The sequence below is a fragment of the Eublepharis macularius genome, chromosome 18 (assembly GCF_028583425.1).
Source record: "Eublepharis macularius isolate TG4126 chromosome 18, MPM_Emac_v1.0, whole genome shotgun sequence".
NCBI lineage: Eukaryota > Metazoa > Chordata > Lepidosauria > Squamata > Eublepharidae > Eublepharis > Eublepharis macularius.
In genome coordinates this window covers 30,374,573-30,401,869 of record NC_072807.1, presented here as the reverse complement: position 1 = coordinate 30,401,869, position 27,297 = coordinate 30,374,573, and the positions used below count along the sequence as shown (strand labels likewise).

The 27,297-nt window shown below is 47.4% G+C and overlaps 1 protein-coding gene across 5 annotated transcripts in view; it reads right to left on the bottom strand.

The window, feature by feature from the left end:
* Window positions 1–2,589: 2,589 nt before the first annotated feature.
* GRAMD2A (GRAM domain containing 2A) overlaps window positions 2,590–27,297 on the bottom strand; it is a 49,167-nt gene continuing 24,459 nt past the window's right edge. For 4 of the 5 annotated variants that reach the window (XM_055003091.1, XM_055003095.1, XM_055003094.1 and 1 more), the window contains exons 2-12: window positions 22,814–22,909; window positions 21,903–21,960; window positions 18,805–18,877; window positions 17,644–17,747; window positions 14,728–14,826; window positions 10,853–10,924; window positions 8,406–8,468; window positions 6,922–7,108; window positions 5,237–5,339; window positions 3,946–4,053; window positions 2,590–3,183 (exon numbers count right to left, since the gene is read on the bottom strand). In XM_055003091.1, the coding sequence (XP_054859066.1) occupies window positions 3,180–3,183; window positions 3,946–4,053; window positions 5,237–5,339; window positions 6,922–7,108; window positions 8,406–8,468; window positions 10,853–10,924; window positions 14,728–14,826; window positions 17,644–17,747; window positions 18,805–18,877; window positions 21,903–21,960; window positions 22,814–22,909 (967 nt within the window). In that variant the 3' untranslated portion in view covers window positions 2,590–3,179. The remainder of the gene's footprint in view (window positions 3,184–3,945; window positions 4,054–5,236; window positions 5,340–6,921; window positions 7,109–8,405; window positions 8,469–10,852; window positions 10,925–14,727; window positions 14,827–17,643; window positions 17,748–18,804; window positions 18,878–21,902; window positions 21,961–22,813; window positions 22,910–27,297) is intronic. The other variant, XM_055003093.1, reaches the window with a different exon arrangement.

The following is a 27,297-nucleotide window of genomic DNA, read 5'->3' as shown; positions in this document are numbered from 1 at the left end:
ACAGCCCTTCAGCCTAAAGCTGCCTGTTCCAAAGAAGACGGTTTTTAAATGAGGGAAGGGATGTGAGAGACGCCTGTGCCTCTGCTAAGATACCCCACTTCCGAAAGCATGAATCCATACTGGGCAGAGGCAGAAAAGAATTATTTGTGTCAATATCCTGAAGAGTTTTGTGCTTTAAGAGGAAAGGTATAGTACTGACACATCACAAAATTAATGATAATACTTAGTATTTATATAGCGCTTTTTCAAAGCGCTTCACATACAGGATTTCAGTAATCCTTACAACAGCCCTGTAAGGTAGGCTAGTACTTACCCCCATATCACAGATGGGGGACCCCAGGTTGCAGGTCAGTGGCTCGTCAAAGGCCAATCAGTGAATTCATGGCTAAGCCAAGATTTGAACTGGGGGTTTGGCTCATAGCTCATGTACTAGGCTGTAGCACAAATTCATGGGAGTTACAGAAAATGTTCCAAAGAGCAATCTTAGCATCAGTCGGGTTCTCTTGGCACTTCCAGGAATGGCCCGCTTCCCCCCTTTGCTTCCCCTGAACCCCTCCCTCCCATGCGGCTGCCTATATTGCCAAGACAACTCACGAGTAAACAAAGGACTTTGTCTTAGCAGCGCTTCCCCCCACCAATAAATCATCAACAAATATTACATTTGCCCCCCACACATATCCACAATGTGGGAGGTCTGACAAGACAGACATAGAACACCTGAGACATTATTGCTAAGTACGAAAGTCAACGGGCTGGCCTGCAGCCCAGCGGACCTCCGGCACGGGCAGGGGAGAACAGAAAGGATTCAAAGGAAGGGTACTGGTTCAGAATGACCCTTCCGCACACACACGGCCTGAGCCTCTATATGCCCTCTCATGCAAGGCTGGGTCTCTCCCACGTGGTGGAGTTCAAGACTGTTTTTGAGGAGCCCTGGCACACCTCTGAAATTTGTCAGGGGTTCCTGAATGAAAAGCCTACCAGGAAAGACGGCTTGGTTGCCAAAACTGGTCCAGGGGAGTTGTTGGAACACGCTTCTGGGGGTCCTGCCAGTTTGTGCAAGACAATTACAAGGTCCGTGACCAGCATTTGCCTTACTGCCTGCATGCCTTGGCACACACCGCAGGATTCCTCTGTGACACACCAGCGATGCAGAAGTTGTCCAAGGGGGTTTGTAAGTCAATGCAGAAATAAGAGTTCCCTGAAGGTAGCAGGTGTTGGGCAGGGGGTGGGGGACGACAACTGCTCTCTTCTCACCTAGAAGTCCTTTAGCACCCTAAAGGCCAAGCCAGTCCCCATCCTGGGTTTAGTTGTCCCATCAAGGACCAATCCCAAAACAACGGACACTGACGTGAGAGGGCGCTTACTGTTCGCTAGAAGGCCAGTGATCAGAAATGGACACCAAAAGCTGCCTTATTCTGAGTCAGACCATTGGTCCATGTCTGCCTTGACTGGCAGCTGCTCTCCAAGGTCTCGGGCAGAGAAATGTCTTCTCCCACAGCAGCTACCTGAGATTCTTCAAGCTGAAGTGCCACCAACGGAACCTGGAGCCTTCTAAATGCAAACGGTGTGCTCTACCAACAGACTGTGGCCTCTCCCTCCCCCTGCAGACATGACTTTCATAGATGGCTTAGTTCTCCACAGCAATGTCCACAGACACTTGCAAATGCAGTCTTTTTGTTCCTCCAAGAGAGTGCCGATATCACCCACTCTTCTGTGCCGAATTTCTCATTCTGCTGGCAGATTCATTTTGTCTCAAGTGCATTAGGAGTCTGCCTTGCACCCGCTCTCAAATTCATCCCACGTCGCAGCAGTGTTATGAGCCCCTGCACACACACACACACACACATCCAAAGCTGGCTATTAGCGCCTGCACAAGGCCCCTCTGGTTCAGGTGCACAGAATAGATGGATTTTGCAGGGTGGAGTTTTCTCCCTGCTTCTGACATCAAGAATAACGCCCGAGTCACAGAAACCGGGACGCATGGCCTCACTTGCTCGCTTTTCTTCCGCTGCATTGCCTCCAGCTAGAAGAGCCATTGCCCCTTAAGAGCATCAGGTACCCGTCTGGAAGAAAAAAGTTCAGCTGCACTCAGTTTATATCCGCCCTGCCTCGGTTTTCGGAATCTGGTGCCAAGCTGCATGTCTCCTCAGGGTAACTGGGCCAGGCTCAAGTAAACCGCTGCGTATGTTGAATCCGTGCACAGTGGTCACTTGCTCTTGTGAGACCGTGGGAAGGTTTTGCTCCAGAGCAAATCTACCCTTCCTACGTCAAGGAGTTCATCTCCAGCACGTCCCGGTTCATGAGAGCTCAGGCCTGCCTGGCAGCTCCCAGGACCCCTCATGCTGAATGTCTCTAAATTCTGCAGACACCTACAATCAGCCCTACAACATATCCTAGTTTTGCACTGAATGGGGAATGGGAATCTGGTTGGTGCAAGAAGGTTGGTCCCAATGGAAATGACTCCATTCTGTTAGGGGGGGGGGGGAAGGGGCAGGCCCCAGCAGACACCTCCATCCTGGGCAAAAATGTTCCTTGCCTCATTTATTGGTGTTTTGCACCAAGACAAAGACCCAGGCTCCCCCCCCCTTTTTTTTTTGATAAATCTGGTAACGAGAACTGATGGCAATCTGAACGGAAAGTGGCCCTAGGAGAGACTGCTGGTACTGCTCTGGACGTGAGTCATGTATGCTTGGCTCCCACCCTCCCCTACCCCAAGATGGCTTGCTGGTAATGGGAGTTTCTCCGTTGGGCTTCTGCAGCACAGTCCTAGGAAGATGGGGCTGTTCCAGAATGCCTCGGAAGAAACACTCTATATTCCACCAGTTGTCTCGGGTCTCCAGAGAGCAAACCACTCCCATGCCTCCAGTGGCCGAAAAGGCCTTGAAGGAAGTAACTGGGGGCCACCTTCCTTGGACAGCTTAGCATGGAGCATCCTCGCAAGCACAGCTGCTGTCTGGAAGAAGCTGCTACAGAACTGGCATCCCAGGCCAAGTGCAGGAACTCAGACAGAGACACTTATAAGAGTGACTGCTGGAAACAAAGAGCTTTGGTCCCGGAGTGATGCAGGCAAGGAGTCCACTTGCCCTGTACTTGCTGCGGCAATGCTAGCTAGTTGGGCTTTGTAAGAATCTGACCGCAAGGTGCTGTTTTCTCCATCGCTGCCCCTCATGGAACCACGGTCACCTGTAAACAGAGAAGACGCAAGTTAGCAGGATGCATACCAGTCCCGTGGGGAAATCTGACTTGCCTACGCATTTCTTTCTGCTACAGGATATTTCTCTTCCTTTAAATGCTGACTAATACACAGGAGCCTCTTTTTCTTTTAAAAAGAAAAAAAATACTGCTAGTTAGATTCAATAGTTTATCAATAAAGTTGGGGAACTCCATTGCCCTCTCAATATTTTAGGAGTCTTGTCCCACCCCGATCCATGAAAGAACAATAAATTCAGAATTCCCCTTGCAAATTAAGTACATTCCTAGAAACGTGCACGATTCATTCCACTAACAGATTTTAGGGACTTTGGGTAGCGGAATTTTTTTTTGCCCACTCTAATCTAAAATGTACTCAAACCAACAGCAATTTCAGGAAGTTACACAAGGAAAGGGCCTTGGTTCAGTGGCAGAACATATGAGTCCTTATAGAAGGTCCTGGGTGCAAGTTCTGGCACCTGCTGTTAAAAGCATCTGAAAGAGCAGATTTTAGGAAAGGCCCTTCTCCGCCTGAGAACCCAAAGAGAGTGTCTACCAGTCTAAAGAAGGCAATGCTGAGATAGATGCCGTAAAGCAGGAAGCATGCCTCTTGGCCTGTGTCACCTCTCTCCAAAACAAATCGAGGCGTCTTTAGTATCAGCACAACAAGCCCCACAGACTCCCCACCTCCACCCCCGTTCCAGGCACTGAGAATGGGTTCTCTAAGCCGTCTGCCCATTTTGGAGCCTCCCATACCTCCGGGGCACACGAGAGAGATAGTCCCGATTCAAGGAGCAGAGCTGCTGCTCCAGGCGGAAGATGCGGAACGCCAGGTAGGAGGAGGACACCACCAGCAGGCAGATCCTGAGAGTAAAGGCAGAAAGAAACTGTTTAGGTATAAGCCAAGCAGGAGGTTTAAAAGAAACATACACACAACCTGAGGGGGATAGCAGGGGGAGAATAATTTTCCAGTATCAGACTAGGGAATCCATTACTTGTGGAAAAGCAGACACCTTCCTCTGACTGTAGCAGATGCCGCGTTGGAAACTGACTCCAACCGGTGGATGTTTAGTATTATGTTTGTGGCTTTAGGTGCAGGCGTTGTGGGACACACAGGGTCAGTTTCCTCTAACATTACCCTTGAAAAAAGAAAACGGGAGTAGGAAGGAGGACTATACTTCTAAGAGTGTCGTTATTTGTCATTTTTTCTTTGGTAGAACTCCCAATGACATTGTCAGGGCTCCCTCTATCCAGCTACTGGCCACATGTGGACCTGCTGAGATTCGGCAAGGCTGCCATATCAGGATCTTCTCAACCATTAGGAAGAGGAGGAATTTGGGGGGGGGGGAACAAGTGGAGCCTGTCCTGCAACCACAAGGAATGCTACAGTTACTCCAATTCTCTCCTCCACACGCTATAGAAAGCACCGCGTAATTATCCTCCTTTGCATCCGGTCACCACAGGGCAAGATCATCTATTGTGGAGTTTTCTATCAAAAGAATCTGGAAATGAGAGGACCTGCTGAATCCGTCCCTCCCCAGAAAACTGTTGCACCAGAGCTCACCGCTGTGGCAGGAGGGTTGAGCACAAGTCAGGTCTAAGAGCACAGACTAGGAAGGAATGCCACCAGCCTGGTTCCATCCCCAAAAGATTTTGGTGCAATGCACCGTGAATTCACCCTATTCCACCAAAGCTCCGAGAAAGGAACACAGCCCTCCATGTCAGGCATGCACAGAAAGGACCGGCATGGCTAGGTTGCTCTCTGCACCTGCTCCCATGCACTGAAAGGAGTCCGATAACATTTCTGTCTCCCATGCTCTGCATTTGGCCCACCCCAAACCTCAAAACTATTTTTTTTGCTGGTGGTAGCCAAGTCAGTAGGCATAGACCCTGCCACCTCCTCCCTAAGAGTGGCATGCCCCGGTTTGGTTTTCCAGCTACAACGTGGGAGAAATTGTTACAAGGCACCACCAACTTCGGCAGCCACCCATGCCTCTGAAATGGCCCATTCCCCACACCTGCTTATTCGGTTGTACTCCCAACTTACAACACAATGAAGACTTTCAGCAACTGGTATTCGGACTGCCGCAACTCAGCTTTGAAGCTCTGCTCTGCCTCCAACTCCTCCTCTTCAGTGTTTATTGCACTTTCTGGAACAAAAGCAGGGACAGATAAATGTACATATTCTACGCACACAATACTGGCAGGAAGATCAATGATACAAGAGAGATAAAAACACTTTGCACCTGGGAAAGGGTTTTTTGTTTTTTTTAACATATTCACATTTCACCCGGTCATGGATTTGGGGAGCCCTGGTAACCATTCCATTTGTATATGGAGCTGGTGTACAAAAGCCAGGGTACGAAAGGCTTCCCCAGTCATTGACCAGGTAAAACATGCCTGGAATACAGGCATGAGTAAGTTGACTCATTTAGTAAGAGAGAAGGAGAAAAGGGAGGAGGGGCTGTGGCTCGGTGGAAGAGCCTCTGTTTGGCATGCAGAAGGTCCCCGGTTCACTCCCTGCCATCTCCAGTTAAAAAGTCCAGGCAGTAGGTGATGTGAAAGACCTCTGCCTGAGACCCTGGAGAGCTACTGCCAATCTGAATACACAAGAAGCACGTGTAAAGCAGACTGGGGGATTTAGGCTTCCCCTGACAGTCGCCTAGAACGAGTGACATTTCTCCCCAGGGGTAGAAGGCTGCTCAGCTGGCTGTAAAAACTCAAAACCTTCAAAATATACGGTTAGATATATTGAGCCCGATGTCAGCTGGAATCCACTTTTGGCCAATCCGGTGGAAAAAACTGGTTTATGCTGGTAGCTCCTCTCCTGGAAACAAAACTCCACAAAGACTTACTGCAAAAAAAATTCTCTTTATCGTACTAGGGACGCACCAACTGTGATAATAAGTGCCAAATGTTTACAAAAAACCCCTACACTGTAGTTGTTTATTTTCCTTCCATTTTGCTGCACCCAGCTCTTGCACCGATAGACGAAAATGTATCCATCTGCAGCGGGCGGATCATTTCTCAGTGCAAAAGACAGTCCGTGCCCGCAAAGTCCGAACAGAGATTAAAACCATCTGCGGGTATCCGATACGAGGGTGCTCTCAGACACTATGTGATGTGCGGAACAGAATTATAGAGATTATCTGGCTCGACAGGGCACGGACTGACGTCCCTGGCAAGGCCAAAAAAATCTGCACTGCTGTTGGCCCAGCTGTCCATCCTGAATGGAGGCCGCTGGGCCTGAAAACGTTGTCAGTGAGAGCGATGCACGTGGATGTTACAAAGCTGCTCCCAGCCAAGGTTGTAACTTTCCTGGTCCTCTATATACACAGGAATGCAAACGAAGCTGCCTCAAACAGATACGGATCGTTGGTCCACCAAAGTCAGCACTGTCTACTCAAACTGGCAGCAGCTCTCCTGCGTTTCAGCCGTGGGTCTTCCATGCAATCTGCTACCTGATCCTTTTCAATAGAGATGCTGGAGATTGAATCTGGGAGATTCTGGAGGCAAAGCAGAGGTGCTGCTACCGAGCCAGGCCCCTTCCTGCCTCTCACTGCCCTGTATGTGTGTTAGACACCATCAAGTCGCCTCCGACCTATGGCGACCCTATGAACGAAAGACCTCCAAAACATCCTATAATTTACAGACTTGCTCAGATCTTGCAGACTGGAGGATGGGGCTTCTTTTAGGGAGTCCAGCCATCTCGTTTTGGGTCTTCCTCTGTACCTGATACCAAAGGCTCCTCCGAGTTGCAGGAGCTCTCCTTGGTGCTGAGGCTGCTGATGGAAGCCCGGTGGATGCACTGGAAGCCCGTGTCCGGGAGGGTCAGCGAGAGTGATGCGGGGGACCCCTTCCTCCACTTCACTTCGGGGACGATCACCTCCTGTGGAAAGCACGGGATGCGAGTCACCGCCTGCAGAAAGTGATGAGACCTTGACTGGACCATCAGCCCACAGGTGGATATTCACTAGTAAAGCCTGCAGGGCCCCTGATCTTGTGGCTCTCCCCCCCCCCACCCCACAACACTACTCCCACTTATGGAACAACAGGAAGAAAGGGGACTGACCGGTTGCTCTCCAGTACTTTGAACCAAAACAATTAAGAGTTTGAAGGCCTGATGCTCTCTTGACTGTGATCTGAGCGGGCCATGGCCTTTCTTGCTTCCTGCCTCTTTGCTGCCTCCTTCACATTAAAACTATGTTTTTGCAATACAGGTGTACCGACACAAGCCATGGTTAATGCAAACCAATCTCCCTCACATACCCACATCACACCAGGTACCTCCGTCTGTTTTATGAAAGAACCTTATTTCACATTAGCCAAGGTTCATTTCAGTGCACACATAATGAATTTCCTGCATTGTGCAGTGGGTTGGACTAGATGATCCTGGAGGTCCCTTCCAACCCTATGATTCTATGATAATGCGAAACCAGAGTTAACACTTGGAAAGGAAGGAGAGAGCCCTCCCAAAAGGGGAGGAAATAGAGGAGCCCATAGCCTGTTTCCATTCTTAACTACAGCCAAGAGATCAGCAGAGATATGTCTGGATCAGACAAAAGTTTCTGAGATTCAGTGGGTACAGGGCAGGCTGAGCCACTTGTGGCCTTTTCAGGGATGGGGGGAAGGACTTGAAAACCATTCCAAATATTTAAGACTGACATGGAAAAAGGCAGGCTCTGGTTATTTGCCACTGGAGAGAAGAGGAAGAAGCCCCACACTTTAGGAAGATATTGGGTCTCAACACACAAACCCTTTCAAGGCCATCCCCAATAATCCTTCTCAGAAACTGGTTGGTACAAAAGATCACTAGGGTGGATTCATCCCTCCTCTGAGGAGCCTTCCTCCAAATCCTACCAACGGAAGAGCCACTTAAGTCGTCGGAAGGTCAAGGGGGAGGATGGGGTAAGAGCCCCCCCCCCCCGTAGGCAAGGGACGAGATTGGTGAATTTGGCTGCTGTAGCACAGTGGCTAAGTGGCTGGGCTATGAAATCAGCACTCTGCTGGTTCAAATCTCACTACTGCCATGAGCTCAGTACGTGGCCTTGGGTAAGCCACTCCTCTCAGCCCCAGCTCTCCAGCTGTATTGTGGGGATGATAATAACACTAATTTGTTCACTGCTCTAGGTGAGGCACTAATCTGTCTAGAAGAGCAGTATATAAGCGCAGTCATTATTGTTACTGTTTCATGCTTGGATGCATCTGGGTCTTACCAGCGACACCGCATCTGGCTCTTCCGTCAACTCTTTCAAGCTCAAACTCTTTTTGCTCGAGACCTGCCAAGGACAAGGAGATATGATTGACACAGCTGACATGTTACCAGAGATGCGTGCCTGAAGAAAGAAAGGCCTACAGGAGGTTGCCTGCAAGCCAAAGGCTCCTCCTGAGCCGGGGATGTGAGTTGCACAGCAAACACATTTGGATCACCCTTAGCAGAGACATCCAAGGGAGTCATTCACAGTGGATGTATATTTTGTGCCCCCAAATCCAGGTAATTCTTGGTTCCTTTCTAGGGCCTTTCCGACCCGCTCCTACCATGAGGTTTCAACATCCCATGAGCTATGACTCCAGGGCTGCTAGGACAACACAACCTTCATTGCAATAAGAATGGCAGGATTCTCACACAGAGGAAGGAATGGCTTGATCGCAGAGTCTGGCACACTAGCAAGGTAACCCTAAACAGAGTTACTCCAATCTAAGCCCATTGAAGTGAACAGGCTCCAGCTGGAGTAACTCTGCTTAGGATTTCCCTGTAAACCTATTAGCTTCTAATTTCTGGCTGGCATGCAGAAAGGAAGTCCTTTTCCTAGAACACACATTTTTTTAAGAAGCTGACATCCCTTTTCTTTTACCCCTCAGATGTAGTTCAAGGTTATGCTTATATCTGGGAAAGGCGATTTTTCTGGATGACAGCAATGGCGATAACAAGTCTACTTTCGCGGATCAGTATCAAAGCAGGCCTAATGGCTTCTTTCCTGTAAGGGTTCTTTTTTTAAACCATGGCATGTATCCCAGAGTCTAAAAGACTCCACACGGAAGCCTCCTTATGCCAAAACTTTAAGGGTTGCTATAGTGAACTCATAAATAATATCCAGGCACATTATTCAGGCCAATAAAATCCAATCAGGTCTATTTCGCTTCATCAGAGATGACAAATTGTTCCACGTCACGAAAGAGAGCCAACATCTATTTATCTATGGGAGTTTGGCTGAGTTTGAGGAAAGCCAGGAAGAGTTGCAGAGTCTCTGAATGGAACTAGGACCTATAGGTTGGCGAAAGAGCATGCGCTTGGCAGGCAGAAGGTGGCAGCTCCAGTTAAAAAGATATCAAGTGGCAGCAGGGCCAGATAAAGCTCCCGGAGGGCCAGTGCTAGGCAATGTCTGGCCACTTGGACTAGTGGTCTTATTCCGTATCTGGCAGCTCCGCGGGCATCACAGGCAAAAACTGTTACATTTATTTATCTTTTTCTCTAGATAGAGGTATATGCCAGGGATGGCCAAGGTGCGGCTCGGGAGCCACATGTGGCTCTTCTAGACATATTGTGCGGCTCCCGGTGGTCTCTTGCGTATTGCCGTGGCCATACATTTTATTTTAGTCTAGTTTATTTCCCTCCCTCCCTCCCCTCCTTTCTTTCCATGTCTTTCCCTCCCTTTCCTTCGTTCTTTCCATGTCTTCCCCTCCCTTTTCCTTCCTTCCTTCCTTCTTTCTTTCTTTCCATGTCTTTCATATTTTCAATAAAAATGTTGGGGTTGCCAGGTCTGACAAAGTCCCCAAAATATTTGGGGACTTTGGTGAGGCCTAGCAAAGATGTGACGTCACTTTTGTGATGTCACTTTCAAATCAAAGGTCAGGTGATCGCTCTTCCCAAGCTCCACCCCTTCCGATGATGTCACTTCCAGCATACTGCACCAAAACCCCACCCCTTCCTGTGATGTCACTTTCAGGACACCCCCCCAAACCCACCTCCTCATCTGAAGTCACTTCAGTGCATCATGTCTTGCGGCTCTCAAACATCTGACGTTTATTCTACGTGGCTCTTACATTAAGCAAGTCTGGCCAGCCCTGGTATATGCCATATCTTTAGAGACCAGCGTGAGGTTTCTCACGGGAAACCCCAATAGAATAATTCAAAAATCCAACCCATAAGAATAATCAATATTTTAAAAAAAACAAACCAAAGGCATAAACATTCTACAGAGTGTTGACAAGAACTCTCCTGACGCTTCAACACATGGCTTTGTTGTTTGTCCGTCAAAAGTCCTGTGTATCTAAAACCTCACAAAAAAAGCAGCATCTTGCAGGCCACCAAGTGTGCTAGAAGCACGTTCTAGAACTGCCAGTGACAATTCGAATAAACACGCTCCTCAGATCCCATAAAAGACCTCCTCAGGCTCTGCGAGACCAGAACAGCCTTTTGGCTGGACGTATATCTGAAGCTTGTGATCGGTTATCTAAGACAGCCCTCTGACATCTGCTCATGTGGCAAGAAAATGGCCCTGAGCCAGTTTTACAGATAGGCCAATAAGACCAGCAAGCCTGCTGAGAAGAGACAGCAGGAACGTCAGTGCGTGCCTCCCTCCCGGCTTCTCAAGCAGGGAACGAAATGTTCTCCAGATAAAAACTTATAGTTTTTAGGGTTAGGATGGTGGGGAAGCAGTACCTGCAGGTGGGTGCAGACTCTCCGCAGTACATCGTACACGCTGTCTCTCGAGATCAGGGACACAAAGATGTACTGGAAAGAAAAAGAAAGCCGGGGTTCAGTAACCACAGTCTTGGAAAGCCTTTAGGGGAAGGGACAAGCTAATAAGCGGGTTCATCGTTTCAGCATTCAGAGATGAACGCGCTGAAGTTTAGCCCTCCCTCCTTTATCTGAAGGCAAATTTATAAAGAGCTGCCAAATCGGCAGGGCGCACCAGCTGGGGCCGTGGCTGTGAAGGGGCACATATTTAAAACAAGCCGACCAAAGAATCAACCACTGAATGGAACGAGGGGAGAGGCAGCTGTTGCTTATCTTCAGCAGAGTCAGGAAACAGGTAACAGGTGCCTGCGGCATTCAATACAATCAGTGTGCCTAACCTATAACGGGATGATAAGCAAGGAGGTGGGTGAGAACGTCAGATTTCCCCAGCAAAAGATATTCTCTCTGCTCATGTTACAGTGATTGCACGTACACCCTGCATGTATGTGCATACACATGTTTTTAAGAAAGGATCAAAGTGCATTCTCTTTACGAAGGAATTGCTGAACGCATACGTAAAGAAAAAACCAAGCAAATGCTGTACAGGGATTGTATGTGTGTTCACTGTAACTTGTGAACAGGGCTATTGCAATTTTGGGACCTTGGGAAATAATTTAGGATCAGCTGCAACCGCTAATAATTGTGCATTTTTACCCTCTGGTTTTACTGCTTCTTTCTGCTCTTGTTCTGTTTTTATCTGCGGTGTTGCCGCATAAGTATTTATTGCTTTTTTCACTTTTACTGATAAGATTTTAATGTTTTGGTTCCATCCTGTAATTGTTGTTTTTATGCTGTGACTTTTCATTGTTGTTTTACTCTCCTGATTTTTTTAAAAAATCCAGTTTCCACACTTGGGTTATTTTTCATGGTTGCAAGCTGCCTCTGTCCTCTTAAAAGGCCTGCAAGCACAACCAGACATTCATTCAGTGCAATCCTGAGAAGAGTTGCTTTAGTCCAAGTCCAATGGGCTTAGGCTGGAGTATCTCTTCTCAGGATTGCACTGAGTCTACGGCCGGGCACTGGGATGAGGGCAAGGACCATCCATTATGGGCTAACGCCACAGGCTTAAGCAGGGCTGACATTCCAAGCATTTCTTGCTGGGGAAGAATCCTCCCCCCATGAAATACAGCACTAACCCTCCCCAAACACTGAAGCCAGACAGTCTTTCAAAGTCAAATGTTTGTGGGCACCTCTCCACTGAGTGTTGCCCACACTACCAACCCTGTGCGACATCAACCACCAGCCCTGCCCACTCAGTGCAACTCAGGTCAAGCGCTGGCAGGTCTGCATTTCCCATAAGCCATTTCTACCCCTCCCACCTGCGTAGGTGGCTGGAAACTGTCTGGAAACTTTTATGGGTTTCAGTTTCAGGAAGCCATGAAAGGGAAAAGAAAAGGCATAGGATGGGAGCCAAAGAGCCATGAGTGGAACGAGTGTGAAAAACTGCATTCCATCCCACCTCTGCACGTCTAAGATTTCAACGGGAGGCATTTCCTTCGCTTCTCATCCTGGCTTGCTGAGCCACTTAGAGTCAGAGCAGAGGCCAGTCTTTTTACCAGAAACATCGAGATACTTCCAGCCCTCCCTCTCCATCTCCAAAGCTCTGCCCCTTCCTCAAGCCTGTTCAGCTAAGGATGGAGAAACCACTACAGCAGTTGGCCGCAAGGAAAAAAATGGCCAGACCTGTTATAAGGTCATTAGACAAAGTACTTGGAGAAGATATAGGCCTTGTCCACACGTCTTACCTGCCGCTGGAATATCGTGCAAAACACCCAGAAGACAGACTCTTCTCGCACAAAATCGTGCCAGGAAGACGCTGTCATCTGGGAGTTTTGCACGAAATCACGTCTTCCTGGTGCGATTTCATGCAAGAAGACGCTGTCTTCCGGGTGTTTTGCGCGATATTCCGGCGGCAGGTAAGACATGCAGCACCTTTTCAAGTTAAGAGCCAGCATGGTGTTGTGGTTAGAGCTTCAAATCAGAATCGGGGACAGCCAGGTTCAAACCTCCATCTCACTCTCTGTCAATCCAACCTGCCTCACAGGGTGGTGGTTGTGAAGTTCAAATGGAGGAGGGGAGAACAATGGCAGCTGTCTGGAGTTCCCACTGGGGAGATGATTGTTATTTATTTATTTATTATTTCTAGTTATTATTTATTGTATAAATGTAATCCGCCCTGAGCCTGCCAATGTGGGGAGGGCGGAATAGAAATTTAAACAAATAAAATAATAAATAAATATTCATCATTCTTTTATTATTTATAGTTATTATTTATATGTAATTTATTATTTATAATCCACTTTTCTCACTGAGATCCAATAAACAGAAATAAGGAGTGATTCCGCACACGTTGGATAATGCACTTCCAATCCTCTTTATAGATCATTTGGAACGGATTTTTTTGCATGCAGAACAAAAAATCCACCTCAAACGACTGATAAAGTACATTGAAAGTGCATTATCCAACGTGTGCGGAATCAGCCAATGTTAAAAAAAAACAATTTAGGACAATGAGGAGTCAAGCAGTAGAGATCCCTTCACAGCCCGGAGATACGAAAAGGTTGCTCTGTCTTCAAGGGAGGCCATGTGAGCAGAACAAAAGATTAGAATTGGGTTGGAAAAGTGACCAGAGAACAGCTGGTCACCTTTTCATATAACATGAGGACGAAAGGGTCCTTGATGACGTTAAACAATGCAGCGGTTTTAAACACACATACAAAAACCATTTTCAGTCCGGCTACCAAGAAAATCCACTAGCAAGGGACGCAGCAAATGTCAGTTATATAAAGGCATCTTTGAAAGGGTCAATCAGATATGGAGCGGGAAGAAAACAGTGCCTTCTGTTGGCTGTTAGCTGAAGTGACGTATCAGGCATGCACCCATGCTCCAGTTTCAGGAAACTTCCCTCTTTTCGCAGCTATGTTCTTCCGAGAGCGAGCAGCTGGGAAAAGCTCTCACCAGGTGCTGAAGTCAAAAGGGGCAGGCTCCACTCTAACACGAGGGCCACCCCCCCCATTCCTATCTCCCTTTCCCTAGCGGAAGTACCACCAGCAATTTTGCCCCCCAAACAGGCATTGGCTTCGCGTGTCTTTTAGAATAACTCACTCCTAGCCCATTGAGAACAAGATACGATGGGACTAGAAACCATAACAGAAGACAATTCACTGGGTTCACCCAAGGACATTTGGGGGGACTAGAGGGAAATGGGCACACTTAGATTAGTCTGGCAGGCCCATGGGTTGCCTTCCCTAATAGTGCCATCTCCTACGCAGAGGGAAAAAATCCTTCTAGATCCACTGCACTTAGAAGGAATACTGGAATTCTGGGAATTCAGTGGAAGGGTAGAGGGGATGGACTATTGTTCTAGACAACGCAGCACACCTCCTGATGCTCTGACACGACTGAGAGCAGAAAGAGGGATCGCTTTGCCTGTGAAGAGGCCCTGAGGAAGATTTCCATACAAATACAAAGATTCAAGATTCCAGTGCTGTGATGGCAAGAACAACTCCTCTGGCCCAGCTTCCGGGTTCTCAGCACTGCTCATTTTCTTTGAAGCACCTCGCTCGCCTCTGCCTTTCCCTAATACAGCAGCACAGATGTTCTATGGAAATTTCGCATCAGCGATTAATGTGTCCTTTATTGCCCACTGCAACATTTTTGCAGACCAGAGGCACTAAAAAATTATGCTTGGTTTGACCACATTAGTATCCAGAGGTGACACTGTTTGTAGTACAGCTCTGCGTCGAAGCCAGTACTGCTGGGCAACGCCGGAGGCAGATTTGGACCGCAGAGCTCACCTTTCTGCTCGCGTTGGTGGTGATAGCCAGTCCATTTGGCAACAGTCGGGCTGTTTTGTGCTTTTTTATCAGTTGGACTGAGACGACGGGAATAACCACCTGAAATGTAAAAGAAAAAAAAGTTCGGTTGCAAGAGGTGCGCTAATGGAAGGAGAAAATGATAAGAATGCCAGCGGCTATCACCCAGCTGGCTACTGTCTGCAGAAAGGAAAGCGATATAGATCCTAGCCTTTTTTTACTTGACAGTAAATCACATTGATTTTCTTAGGGCCAGATTTCAACTGGATTTCACATGCTTAAGACTGCAATCTCAAGCCTTCCCAAGTGAATACAATTTCCTAGCTAAATGGTTTATTGACTAAAAATATCCCATTTGCAAAAGGGATTTTCCCAGAGAGCTACAAACAAGACAATCAACTCTCCTGGCAATCAGTGTGCGTTCAACAATGCATTTGGTAGGCACCTACTGGCTAGTGCCCATTAGCAAGCAGCACACTCCTCCCCAATGTGCCAGAACATAATTTTAGTACTATTTTTATATTTTAAAACTACATTTCTTTTGGAGGTGGAGGGGTCAGGTGCACATAAGCGCCTTTAAACATGTACAAATACACACAGCAGTCACCCAAGACCTCTTCAATTTCTCACTTCACACTTTACATTGATTAGACTGGAACCTGCTTGCAACCGCTTCACAGCCACATGGACTTTTGTAGAGTGAGGACAAGAAAGATACCAAGCGATTTCCAGTGGAGCAATGTTTCTATTCTTCCTTATCAAGCCACTGATGCTGCATTGGGTCTAGTGCCAAAAAGAATCAATCTGGTGTTGGGTCAGCCTGATTGCCCCATAGAAATAAATAATAGTCCGGTCTCAGCTTTAGAGATGCTATGGTGGTCCCAAGAAGGACTTCAGGGTAGAAAAGTCTCCACTCAGTGTCCAGGATGCAGGAGAGAAATGCAAACATATTGGCCCACAAATGATCTCAGGAAAATTATCCGAACAGTCACAGAAAAAGTTCAAGGGTGCTGTTAAAAATAACCTCTGGATGCAAAGTCCGAAGAATCCCACTCAACGGATAGAACTTTGGGAGCGGAAGTAGCATTCCTCCTATTTGATCTTTATTTAAATAGGCAGAGCTGCCGATATAAACAACTGGGCTTTTTAAAAAAGGAAGTCTGTTCTAAAAATGGAAAAAAGTTCTGCATCAACAACTGCAAAGGTTAGCAGATAGCCTCAAAATGACAAATCCAGCGCAGGGGCAGGATAGCAGAGCCTCATTAGATTCTCCTGCATGCCGCAGAGACGGCCTTTGCCTAGAAAGCTCTTCTGCTTTGAGGCTTAAATCAACATCAAAAATCCAGCAATATCTGCTGCCAACAGAGGGTCTTACAGCTTTGCTATATGATCAATGCTTTTCCACACTCCATGGCATGAAAATCCCACTCTCTTCATTCACAACTGTTATTGCCTAAGGCTGCACAGCTGTTAGGTGTTTTTCCACACAAATTGGCAACAGTAGAAAAAAAGCAAGAGTCCAGTAGCTGCTATAAGACTAACAAAATTTGTGGTAGGGTACAAGCTTTTGTGAGTCACGGCTCACTTCTTCAGATACAGCTAAAATTGGTGGTGGGAAGAAGCTGGTGTCATCTGCAGCACACCCCATGACTTCTGGCAGAGTCCAGCTTCCTGCCACCACTGCACAAACGCTCGGATCTCACAAAGGAACAAGTTCCTGCACAACTGCTTTAGATGGAAGCCTTGGGCCGTTTTCCTTCCTGGCTACTGCCCTCTCCTTTCATCTCCTTTATTGCAGTCTCTCATTCATTTATTGTCAAGTGGTGAATTTGTGTCACTGCCCCTGGTCACCTGAGCTCTCACAGAGGAGGCATGACGAGAACTGGTGGGTGCCCCCATCTGAGCCGGAAATTGCAACTTACTTCCTGCCCCTAGGGATTGTGGGGAAGGAAGTACCCAAGCGTTAGGATGTCCTCCCCTCCTCGGGTGAGAAACCAAACCTTTCTTAAGGGTCCTTCTCTGTTCTTTGGGGTGGGGAAGGGGAGGGAGGGCTGCATCTGATATATAAGGGTATTGTGATGTTCCTTTTTGCTTGCAAATCAGGAATAAGTTGCTGACTCGGGTTCCTGCTCTTAGGTTTACACAGCAGACACAGATGTCTTCAAAACACCATCCATTTATTAGCAAAAAGAGACAGGGATGGAAGCAGGTGGTTTCAGGACAAGGGACCTCACAACCTACCATTCTAACCAACTAACAAATAGAAGAATTAACTGAGCAAGGCCTCCAACCCAGGCGACAAAGCAACACAAAAGTATCAGAGGCAGAAAGCAGACTGTTCCATTGCAATACAGTAAATACACCACGGGTATGTATAGCCGCAACACCATAATTGCACACACTTGGCACTGGTGAACAAAAATCACAATTCTGGGAGATGAAAGGACTTGTGGCAAAGCAGATACGCAATTCTGAATGCAGGATTACATCAAGGCATACTTGCGTAATTGCTGGACGTCAGGTTCAGCCTCTGAAGAATTAACCTAACCAAACAAGGGCATGACCAGCCAGTGGCCAATTTGCTCCTTCTACTTGACGGATAGCGGCTTTTCGACGCTCATGCTTTCCTGAAGGAAGCTGGTTTTCTAGATCCGTTTCACGTGTTCGGACTAGATTATGGCACTGACTGCTTTAAAGGCCTTGGATCTCCCAAGACTTCCCCATGCTCCGCCTCAGTACCTGACTCTCAATTTTAAATCCACCTCCCAGACTGCAAGCCGATGCTCACTTACCTGGGAGAAAGTCCCACTCAACACAGTGAGATTTACTTCCGTCAGGCGAAATGCCAACCTCACAGCCCTTCCAAATTCACACCCGAACGCCCGATGATAAGCTTACCTTGATATCTTTTCCGAAAAGGTTTGCATAGAAACAGAGCCAGTTGGGGGAAATGTAGAGCCGGCCTTGGATGAGAATGTCTCTCTGAAGGGCGCAGGAGCAGACTGCAAGAAATACATGGATCATGGCAGCCTCCATGCCTAAACCGGACCTTCCACATCCCAGATGCAGGCCAAGCCAGTTGCTGAGCCCAAACCACTAGCCTTAGGCCATCAGCTTCAAGGAACGGGTGTGGCCCATCACCCCAAGCTCCTCTGCCCAGCTCCTCCACTAGCCCTGACATCTTCTCCCCATACCAGCGCAGTGGTCCCAGCTCAGCCAGCACTGAACTGGAAGAGAGAATCAAGGCGAGATGGCAGCTTTCTTGTTCTCCAGAGGGGCAAAAGGTGATGTGACAGATGCATCATTACCTGTGCTGTGCGCACCTAATGTTAAAGCCCTGTTGGATCAGACCCGTGGTCCATGTGTCCAGCGTCCTGTATCACACAATGGCCAAACTAGCTACTTAGAGGGCACTGGGGCCAAGGCTTCCCCCCGATGCTGCCCCTTAGCAATGGTATTTGCAGCCCCTGTATATGGAGGTTGCCTTTAGTCATGGTTAGTCTTGGTTAGTAGCCATTGACAGACCCGACCCTCCACCATTAATCTGTCAAATCTTCTTCTAAAACCATCTCTTCTCGTGGCCATTGCTGCATCCACTGATGGTGAACGCCACCATTTAAGTACCTGTTGAGTCAAATTCTTCTTCTTAATTACTGTTTCCACGACTAAAGTCATCAACAGCGAGCCATCAGCTACTAAAGGAAACCTAGCGTTTACTGCCAAAGTTACACGATTTCACTGCAGCCGCAGCAATCTTCTAACCTGCTCTTGGCTCTCTTCTCAGGCTCTGCTGGTTTCTTGGTAGTGCTTTAAAAAGCCGCAAAACCCATTGCAGAGAGATGACAGAATAATTGTGTGTGTGTGTGTGTGCATACGTGTGCGTCCATGCGCGCATGCACCCCAGGAAGCAACGGCCACATCACATTCACCTTTAAAAAATACCTCCAACGTGGGAGCTGCTTTGCCTTATGAGGACTCTGAACAGGCAGTATTCTATCTTTGCCACAAGGTGGCACTCTCTGCTTCCTCCCACCAAATAATTCACACACACCCCCTCACCTTTCAGCACGCTCTCTTCGGTGGGGATGTCCTTGAATAACTTGTGGTACTGGGAATTGTGCTTATTTGGAGCCTAGAAGTAAAACAAGAGACCAGGAGTCAGGATGTCACAATGATTCCCCCAAGGATGCCGCCAGTACATGCACATCAAACGAAAGCCTGAGATACTGCTGTTTATTTGTATTTTTTCCCCTCCCAACTTCTACTCTTAACAAAACAAAACAAAACAAGCAGCTCCTAGGTCCATCGCAAAAAGCTCTGGACAGAGAACAGAGAGGAAAATGGAAAGAAGCGTCCTGCAGGGAGGAAAAGTCCTTTTAAATGGCTCAAAGGGGATACGAAAAATCATAGACTTGTATTGCTAGAATCAGAATGGGCAGAGTCCAAAGCTGCGTTTCTCTGACTTTGGGGGCCCTCCTTCCTTCTAAGCTTTACTCTGCCTTGAGCATGCAGGCACACATGCCCAGTGCATTTCCCCACCAGAACATGCAGAGACCCGTGTATGCTGCTAAGCGGAATGATTCACAGACGGGAGCACTAATCCAGCAAGAGCATTAAAAAAGAGAGTAGGACAAGCCGTCTCTGGCTCCTCTTTACAGGGAGCCACCTCTAGAAAAAGCAGAAACTCCTTCTAACTGCGTTTTGATGACGGAGCATGTCAGGAGAGGGATCAGCCCCCAAATCCAACTTCAAGCCACCAGGAATCTCTGCTAAAGAGCACGCCCTGGCGGGAGAGGGAAGGGAAGGCTCCACTCACGACGGTGCCATTCCAGGTGCTCCATACGCCGCAAATCGGGTCTGACTCACAATTTGAGAAGTAGGCACTAAGTAGCTTACCAAAAATTCACCCACGGTCCTACTAGCGAATTTCTACGCTGCTAAGCATGGCATGGAAATTAGTTACGCTTTGTTTCAGATTGATTTCAGCTCTGTGCTCAGCCTTAACGCTTGTTTAAAATTTTTCTGCTACCCTATCGTATCTCTTTCCCTGAATGTCCTAACAGTTCGTTATTTTTCTTTGCTTAATGAATGTCCTAGCGATTGTATTTTTCACTTTGTAAAATTGTATTTTTTATTTGCGCTCTGAAATCCTCCCTGGATATCAGGGAGAAAGATGGGCAGAAATAAATAAATAATTTACCGTGTACCATACCTGAAAGAGAAAACAGCTCTCCTATCTCAGGTCATTTCCATATTGGTTACCTGCCCTGGGCTCAGTGCTGTGGGGAACCAGGGTTTTCTTCTCTGTTTCCTTGTAAGTTACCCTGGCGCTTTCATGCACCTCCCAGGGTTTCCCTGGATATTCTCTGATCTTTCTCAAACCTGTTTTGCTGTAAAGTTTTGGGAAAGATTTCAGTAAAGCTTGGATGGCTGCTTGTTGGGTGGGGAAAATTGGATTTTCCTGCCTACACAGCAACCATTTTCTGACCCTGACACTGTCCCTGTGGCTGCCATTTCCCTCTCCTGCCACTTTTGATTTTTAAAAAAGGCAGTAGAATATTGTTTGACCAATGTACAGTTGTAACAATATATATAATAGGTTCTCTGAATTCCCAGTTTTCATTTTTTAAAAAGCAGAGTCTCTAGCCCATTCTCTTGTGGAGATATAAGGGGAAAGGCATGTCTCTGCAAGCGAAGAGGCTAGAGACATACTTTTAAAAAATGAAAGCTGGGAATTCAGACAACCTTTTACACCAATTATTATAACAAATCAGTTTAATGAGATTCTAGTATTGATCTTTTTAATTGCAAAAGCCCAAGCGGTGCAAGGGAGAGGGGTGGGTGGCCACTGCTGGGGGACTAGGGCAGGGAATCTGTTGGGAAGCCTGCCATGTGGAGGCCCCATTGCTGCTGCATTTCATCAGCAGCCACACTAGCAACGAGGAAACCGCACAAGCCCATCCCCACATGGAAGCCCCCTGAGACTCAACAAAACTGCACTTCTGCCTTTGTCGACGAGCACAAAAAAACCCAAAATGGGCTGATTGCAGTCCTGTGTGTCCTACTTCCTTCTTGCAAACTAAAATCCCAGAGGTGTGCCAACGTATTTTAAATTCGTACAGCAGGAATGCATGTCTGGTATCTCTCAGCTGTTAAGGCATGTTAACTGGTGTTAACCAGCTGTTAACCGGTGTTAAGCAATCCCGAATATGCACTCTAGTGAAGCATATAAGAAATGCCTTTTCGGATTGGATCAAGAACACTGACAATCAACAGCTGTTAGGTAGTCCATTAGAAAGTAGCCAGTGGTCCCCTAGAGAATCACTGTTTTATCTTTTGTTCACCACGGAAACAGACTGCAAAGAGAACAGCTCCCCCAACAGAGACTCAACCAAAGTCATTTCTCCCTTCCTCAAAAAGGGATAGTCAGGCTTGATGCAGCCAGTAAGGCAATCTTCCCCATGCGATCGTGTTAAAACTGGGCTCCTGGATATTTTGCATGGAACAGTAGCACACTCAAAAGCCACGATCCACATAAACATGGCATCAACTCAGCCGCACACACCATTTAAATAAGATGCCAGCACATGCAATGTGTCCCAGTTAAGCTCTTCTCACGCACAAGCATCACATGTAAACCAGCTCTCAGACTGAACTTGCCGAGGGCCCCCAAGAAACACCAGCGTTTGACTACCTGGCCACGTGGACTTTTGATATCAAACTCCCTAAGCAAAGCCATGTTACCTTGTCAGAGGCTATAAGATTAGGGCGCTCAGATCCATTAAGAACAGCAATGGCCTGAGGCCCAAGATTAAATTATCCGTCTCCAAACACTCTGCCCCTGCTCCTTCCGTGCAAGAATGGCTCTTCTGTGGCTTTTCAGGAACGTTGCATCCCCTTGCAAATGCATTTAGCCCTTCCACAGAGCAGCCGAGACACAAAACCACATCCACTGCAGTAAAGCAGAGAGCTGGCGAGAGGTGAACATGGAGCAGATGTCACTATGCCGAGAGCAGAAGCAGCAGCAGCGGGAAAGGATATAAAGGTTGCTTTTGGTACCCAAGCAGAGGAATAGCATGCGGCATCTCAAGACCATATGGTGTTGCCGGAGGCTGTGAAGAGCAGCGGAGGGTACCGATCCTCACCCCCCAACTCACCACTTCTCGCTGGCATTTCTTTAGCTCCTCCTCCTTGACACCATCACTCAAGTGCAGGCTGAAAGGCAAAGAGAGATCCCATTCTTCAGCTCTGTATCGGATCCTTGCTAATCATGCTGTGTCTTTGAAAACTTGGATTTATTTACCCTATGACATTGTTATGACACTGTATGGAAATGTCTTTGATATTGTATGGAGATGTCCTTGATACTGATTGTACTAATCTCACACTATGTAATCCTTCTTGAGTCTCAGTGAGAAAGGCGGACTATAAAGGACGTGGATGGATGGATGGATGGATAGCTCTCACTGCTTCCCAACAGCTCAGTGCCGACCCCTGTTACACAGTGGACTTACAGCCAATACGAGGCCCATTGAAAGACCCTGTTCTATCTGCTGTGAAACACCCAAAGCAGACGATCAAGAGTTCGAGACCTTAAGATGTAGAGGTTCAGTTCTCTGCGGATGGGGAATTCAGCTAGGAAATGTTAACTGTGGCCTTCCTATGTAGGATGGGCTCGGAAATTCCTGGAGATTTGGGGGGTGGGGGATGAGGAGGGTTAGGGTCCTCAATGGGGTATAATACCATAGAATCCGTCTTCCAAAGTGGCCATTTTTTCCAGGGCAATTGACACCTGTCATCAGTTGTAATTCTGGGAGATCTTTAGGCCCCACCTGGAGGTTGGCAACCTCATTCCTATATCTGACCCGAGCTACAAGATGGGATGGGGGGCATGTTTCAGAGACACAGAAAGCGATTATAAAACTACTTTCTCTGTTAACCTCACCCACTTGGAGGACACCAGGAAAGTGGCTGGTTGGTATTATCCCAACAACAAACAGAAGGTAGGGGAAAAGGTTGAACTTTGGTCGGGAAACAGGCGCTTTGATATCCAGCTATTCACACTCACCTGCCGTTCGGAGAATCCAAGCCCTTTTCCCTGTGCAATGCGCCTGGCTTGTCTGGGCTGTGCATGGGCCCTGCTTTCTCATGCATTGGTTTTGTGCTACAGGCAAAAAAAAGGGGAGAAGGTAAAATACATCAGTTTGTGAGACATCAAAAGGCCATTTGATGGAGGAAGAGCCCACCCAGCAGCTATCCCAGATATTCAGGGTACACTAATTTCTGCGGAAATTCAGTTCAGCTACACTGAAAATGCAAACTCGTCCACAAAAGTTTCTTGTAAGTGCCAAACCATGGACTTTTTGTTAAATACTGATACAGCGCCTATGGCCTCTTTCACCCAGTGCTTGCTGCAGAGGAAAAGTGAAGGGCTTATACACATAAGTTTTCTTTCTGAGAAACAGGACTGAATTCCCCCATGGGGCTAGGCTGATTCTCACCGAGCAAATGGAAAAATGAGATTTCCATACAAAGAAGCTGTGAGCCAAGCGGGAGACAACTGTGCATGTTATCTTTCCCCCTTTCCTCTCAGAGAAGAAAGAGTCTGTACAAGTTCTTATGGGCCTTACAACTTCGTACACCGTGCTGCCAAACAGAAATGCTACACTGGACTGGAGAAAAGCTGGAGCCGAGGATTTGAGCATGAATTGCTTGATGAGGAAATGAACAGTAGGGTTGCACGCCAGCATCAAAATCCAGATTTGGAATTAGAACCCATCAGAATTTTGAAAAATCGGGCATTTCCAAATATCCAGAACGCCATTAAAATGAATAAGAACATGTTCTCTTTCAGCATTTCTCCAACTCTGTATCGAATCCTTGCTAATGCCGGGTCTTTGAAAACTTGTATTTATTTATCCATGGCATTGTTTATGGAAATGTCCTTGATACTGACTGTACTAATCTCACACTGTGTAATCTGCCTTGAGTCTCAGTGAGAAAGGTGGACTACAAATGATGTAAATAAAATAAAATTAACAGCCATTTCCCCCTTTGAAACACAGACAGAAAGGCAGACTGCTTTTTCAAAAGGCTTCCCTCAGCCCTCTGAGCCCTTCCTGGTCCAGTGCCAACCCCAAAGAGCTGAGAAGACGTGACAAGGGCACACAGCAACAGCCGCTATGCCAGGCAGCAGTGCCCAGACTCTGGAAAACGGCTGCAGTCTGGGCATGAACCCTGAACAGAGGAAATGCCTAGTGTGGGTAAATACCCTGCGCAGCACTGGCAGTCAGTCAGATTGGAGTAGCAGACAGAGAGAAAGACAGAGGTGGGCAGGTGGGAAGCACACCTGAGTAAGCGAGCGCAGTCCTGAAGCGGCAGTTGGGAGAAGGTAAGGGGCAGCAGGAGGAAGCAGCCAGCGTCCCTAATGAAAGCCGGCTAGTTAAGGCCGAGCCATAAAAAGCTGCTTTCCAGCCAAGCACCAACCGGGGCGTTGTTAGCTGTGCAACAGTTCACCAAACCAACTGCGAAAGGCGAGTGGGGCCAGGGGAAAGAGGTGCAAGCTCCGCACTGCTCCTTTATACCGATGGCGAGTACCGCCTGATCGGACTGGCAGGAGCTTCCCAGGGTCTCAGGCAGAGGTCCTTCACGTTACCTACTGTGTGTGTAAATTGCCGTCGAGTCACAACTGACTTACGGCAACCCCAGCAAGGGGCTTTCAAGGCAAGGGAGAAGCAGATGGGGTTTGCCCGTTCCTTCCTCTGCAGAGTCTTCCTTGGCGGTTTGCTCATCTTGCTTAGCTTCCCAGATCTGACAAGATCGGGCTACACCATTCCGCCTTCCCACCTGCATGACCTGTTAGTTCAGCCTTTTGACCAGAGATGCAGAAAACTGAACCTCGGATCTTCTGCGTGTAAAACTAATGCTCCTCCCCTGAGCTATGGCCTCTTCCTGCACATAATACTTGCTCTTAGCACCGCCCGCTCAAAGCAAAAACTTTGGGAAACTTATCTGAGTTACAACTCTCTCTCTTCTACAGCAGGATCAGACTTTGAACAATTACAGAATTTATTGAATAACTTTTTTCGCATGGTTCTGGTTCAGTGATCTAATGCTTTCCTTATTTGTACGGATCTAACCCAGAGCATGGAAGGTCTGATCTCTGTCCTATTTGCCATTAAATCCTCACTGCAAAAAGAAAAAAGGAAACCACTAATTCCAGACTGATTTGTGATTGTGCCTCCGTTGGGAAACTGGATCCAAAATACTAGAAGTTGAAAAATATCTCTGGTGGAGACAAACCTCTGTTTCCTCGAGTCACTGTTTAGCTCTTCAAAGCACCAACGTGTGTTCTGTTTATATAAACAGAAATATTGTAGTAGCAGAAACATGAAAGAACAACAGGTTCAAGGGCAGCAGCACAAAAAATTGTGCCCTATCTTAAAAGGGGACTAATATACTGTATGAGACACAGACTGTGTCCAGTCTCCAAGCCCTTTTATTCCCCCCAAGCTGAGAACTTGGTTGATTCTGGGAGAGCTCTGTTCCCAAGAGCCAAAGCCCAGATATCCTCATGGCACCAACTGCCTGGTAAGCAGGGCATTGTCTACTGTAAAAGCATGTCCACACTCAGGCTTCGACTGCTCCATGTGTTGCGGCACCAGAATTCAGGTAGGCTCCCACCTAAACAGGCAATTTCCCCTGATTCCCTCTTCCCATTGACCCCGCTCATGTTTTCCCTCTGGGTTCCCTTTCCCTCGGAGCAGCATTTTATGAAGACCAAGGAGAGGGGAGAGGCAGGAAAGTTCCCTTTTGCTGATGGAAAATTTGGTCTGGATCCAACCCCTGTCCACTTTGGTTGCATTCATCCACGTCTTCAAACCAAAGCCAGGGTTTTCTTATCAGGTGTTAAAAGAGAACACAGCAAAATCAGAAACCCTGTGTCATCACCAGTTACTGTTCTTAGCTTGAGTAAGTTTGAGGTTTGCACAGACTGGCGTTTTAGCCCCATTCTTAATCTTTCTCTCTCTCTCTATATATATACGTTGAAAGCACACTTCATGCAGCTGATGAAGCGGGCTGCAGTCCACAAATGTTTACGCTTAATTCTTTTTTATGGTATGACAACACCTGACGTCGCACCTGATGCTTTCCCCACATGGAAAGCACACACCACAAAAGGTGCATATGCGCTCAACAGCCAGAGCAGCAGGAATGTTTCTGGAGCAAAAGCAAGGTTATGAATCAAGGGCTAGGGCCCCGTTCACCCGGGAGGTTTTTAGGGGAACAACCAAGACTCTTGGTTTTATAAGTGTATACCCCAAAGTGTAAAGATTGAACCAAGCACCTGTGCATCATGCGAGCATACACATAGAACCATAACTGGCCGCAGTTCCCATGTGAACGCACACAGCAACACAAACCCAGCTTTGTTATCGTGGAAGGGCTCCTAGACTCTGAAATCTTACGGTTTTAAGCAGGAAGAGAACAGGAGGTGGCTGTGAATGAAGGCTTGTAACGTTTTGGTTGCGTCAGAAGCACGATGCTATTTGAGCGGAGTCATCATTACTACAGAGGCACACGAGTGCAGCTTATAAAGAATGTCCCGTGCATGCTCGCTCTCCCTCAATGGTCCCACCTGCAGGTTCTTTATCTAGCCGACAGCCTTTTATCAGTTCACCAACTCAACAGGCAGCTGATGCAAAACCCAGAGCAAACAGCGGGCAGGCCAAAAGGTTATCCTGTGGGAGAGAACGATCAACAAAACCTTCGAGGCCCGGCAATTCAAACCCTGGAGAGGGCAGGAAACAGCCCAAAATAGACAAGCCATTCAAGATAAGAGAGGTGAAAGAGCTAAAAGGGGACCAAGAAGCCAAACAACCGAGGCTAAAAGGAGATTGGGCAGGTTGCCAGGAAAGGAGAGTGGTGGTGAGCCATACGTGGGCTTAACACTGGCCGTCTGCACCAGCACAGCGCTTACAACTTAGCAGCAAAAGCATCCAGCTTGTCAAAGGAAGGAAGGATGGCCCTAGGTTTTTGGGTGGGTGGCAGAAAAATAACACTATCCCAAGTTCAGCGAGGCTGCACCAGTTAGCAGCACTTCAGCACACCAATGCAAAGAGCAGAAACAAAAAAACCTCTAGACAGGAGTCTTGCAGCACCCTGCAGACTAAATAGTCCACCACAAGTTTTTGTGGACTAGATTGTCAGAAGCAGGCAGCGGGGTCCACTACAGGCACCTAAAAAAGTGGGATTTACAGTCCATGAAAGCTTGTGCTGCAATAAAATCTGATTAGTCTTAATCTCCACCCAGCCAATACAATTTGCCAAATCTAAATCACTGATTCTCTTCAGGTCGCTGTTGGCCCTACTTGGAAAAACAGAAGAATCAAGTTTTCAAAAAGAGAGAGAAAGGTTGTGAGTTCCAGTCACAGATTTCCTATGCAATTTGTAGTTCAAGCCTTATATTGGGGTGGGTGGGACAAGCCAAGATTAGCCAAGGAGTCTAAAACATGAGAATGACGTCCCTTTGGACTCTGAGATCTAATTCAC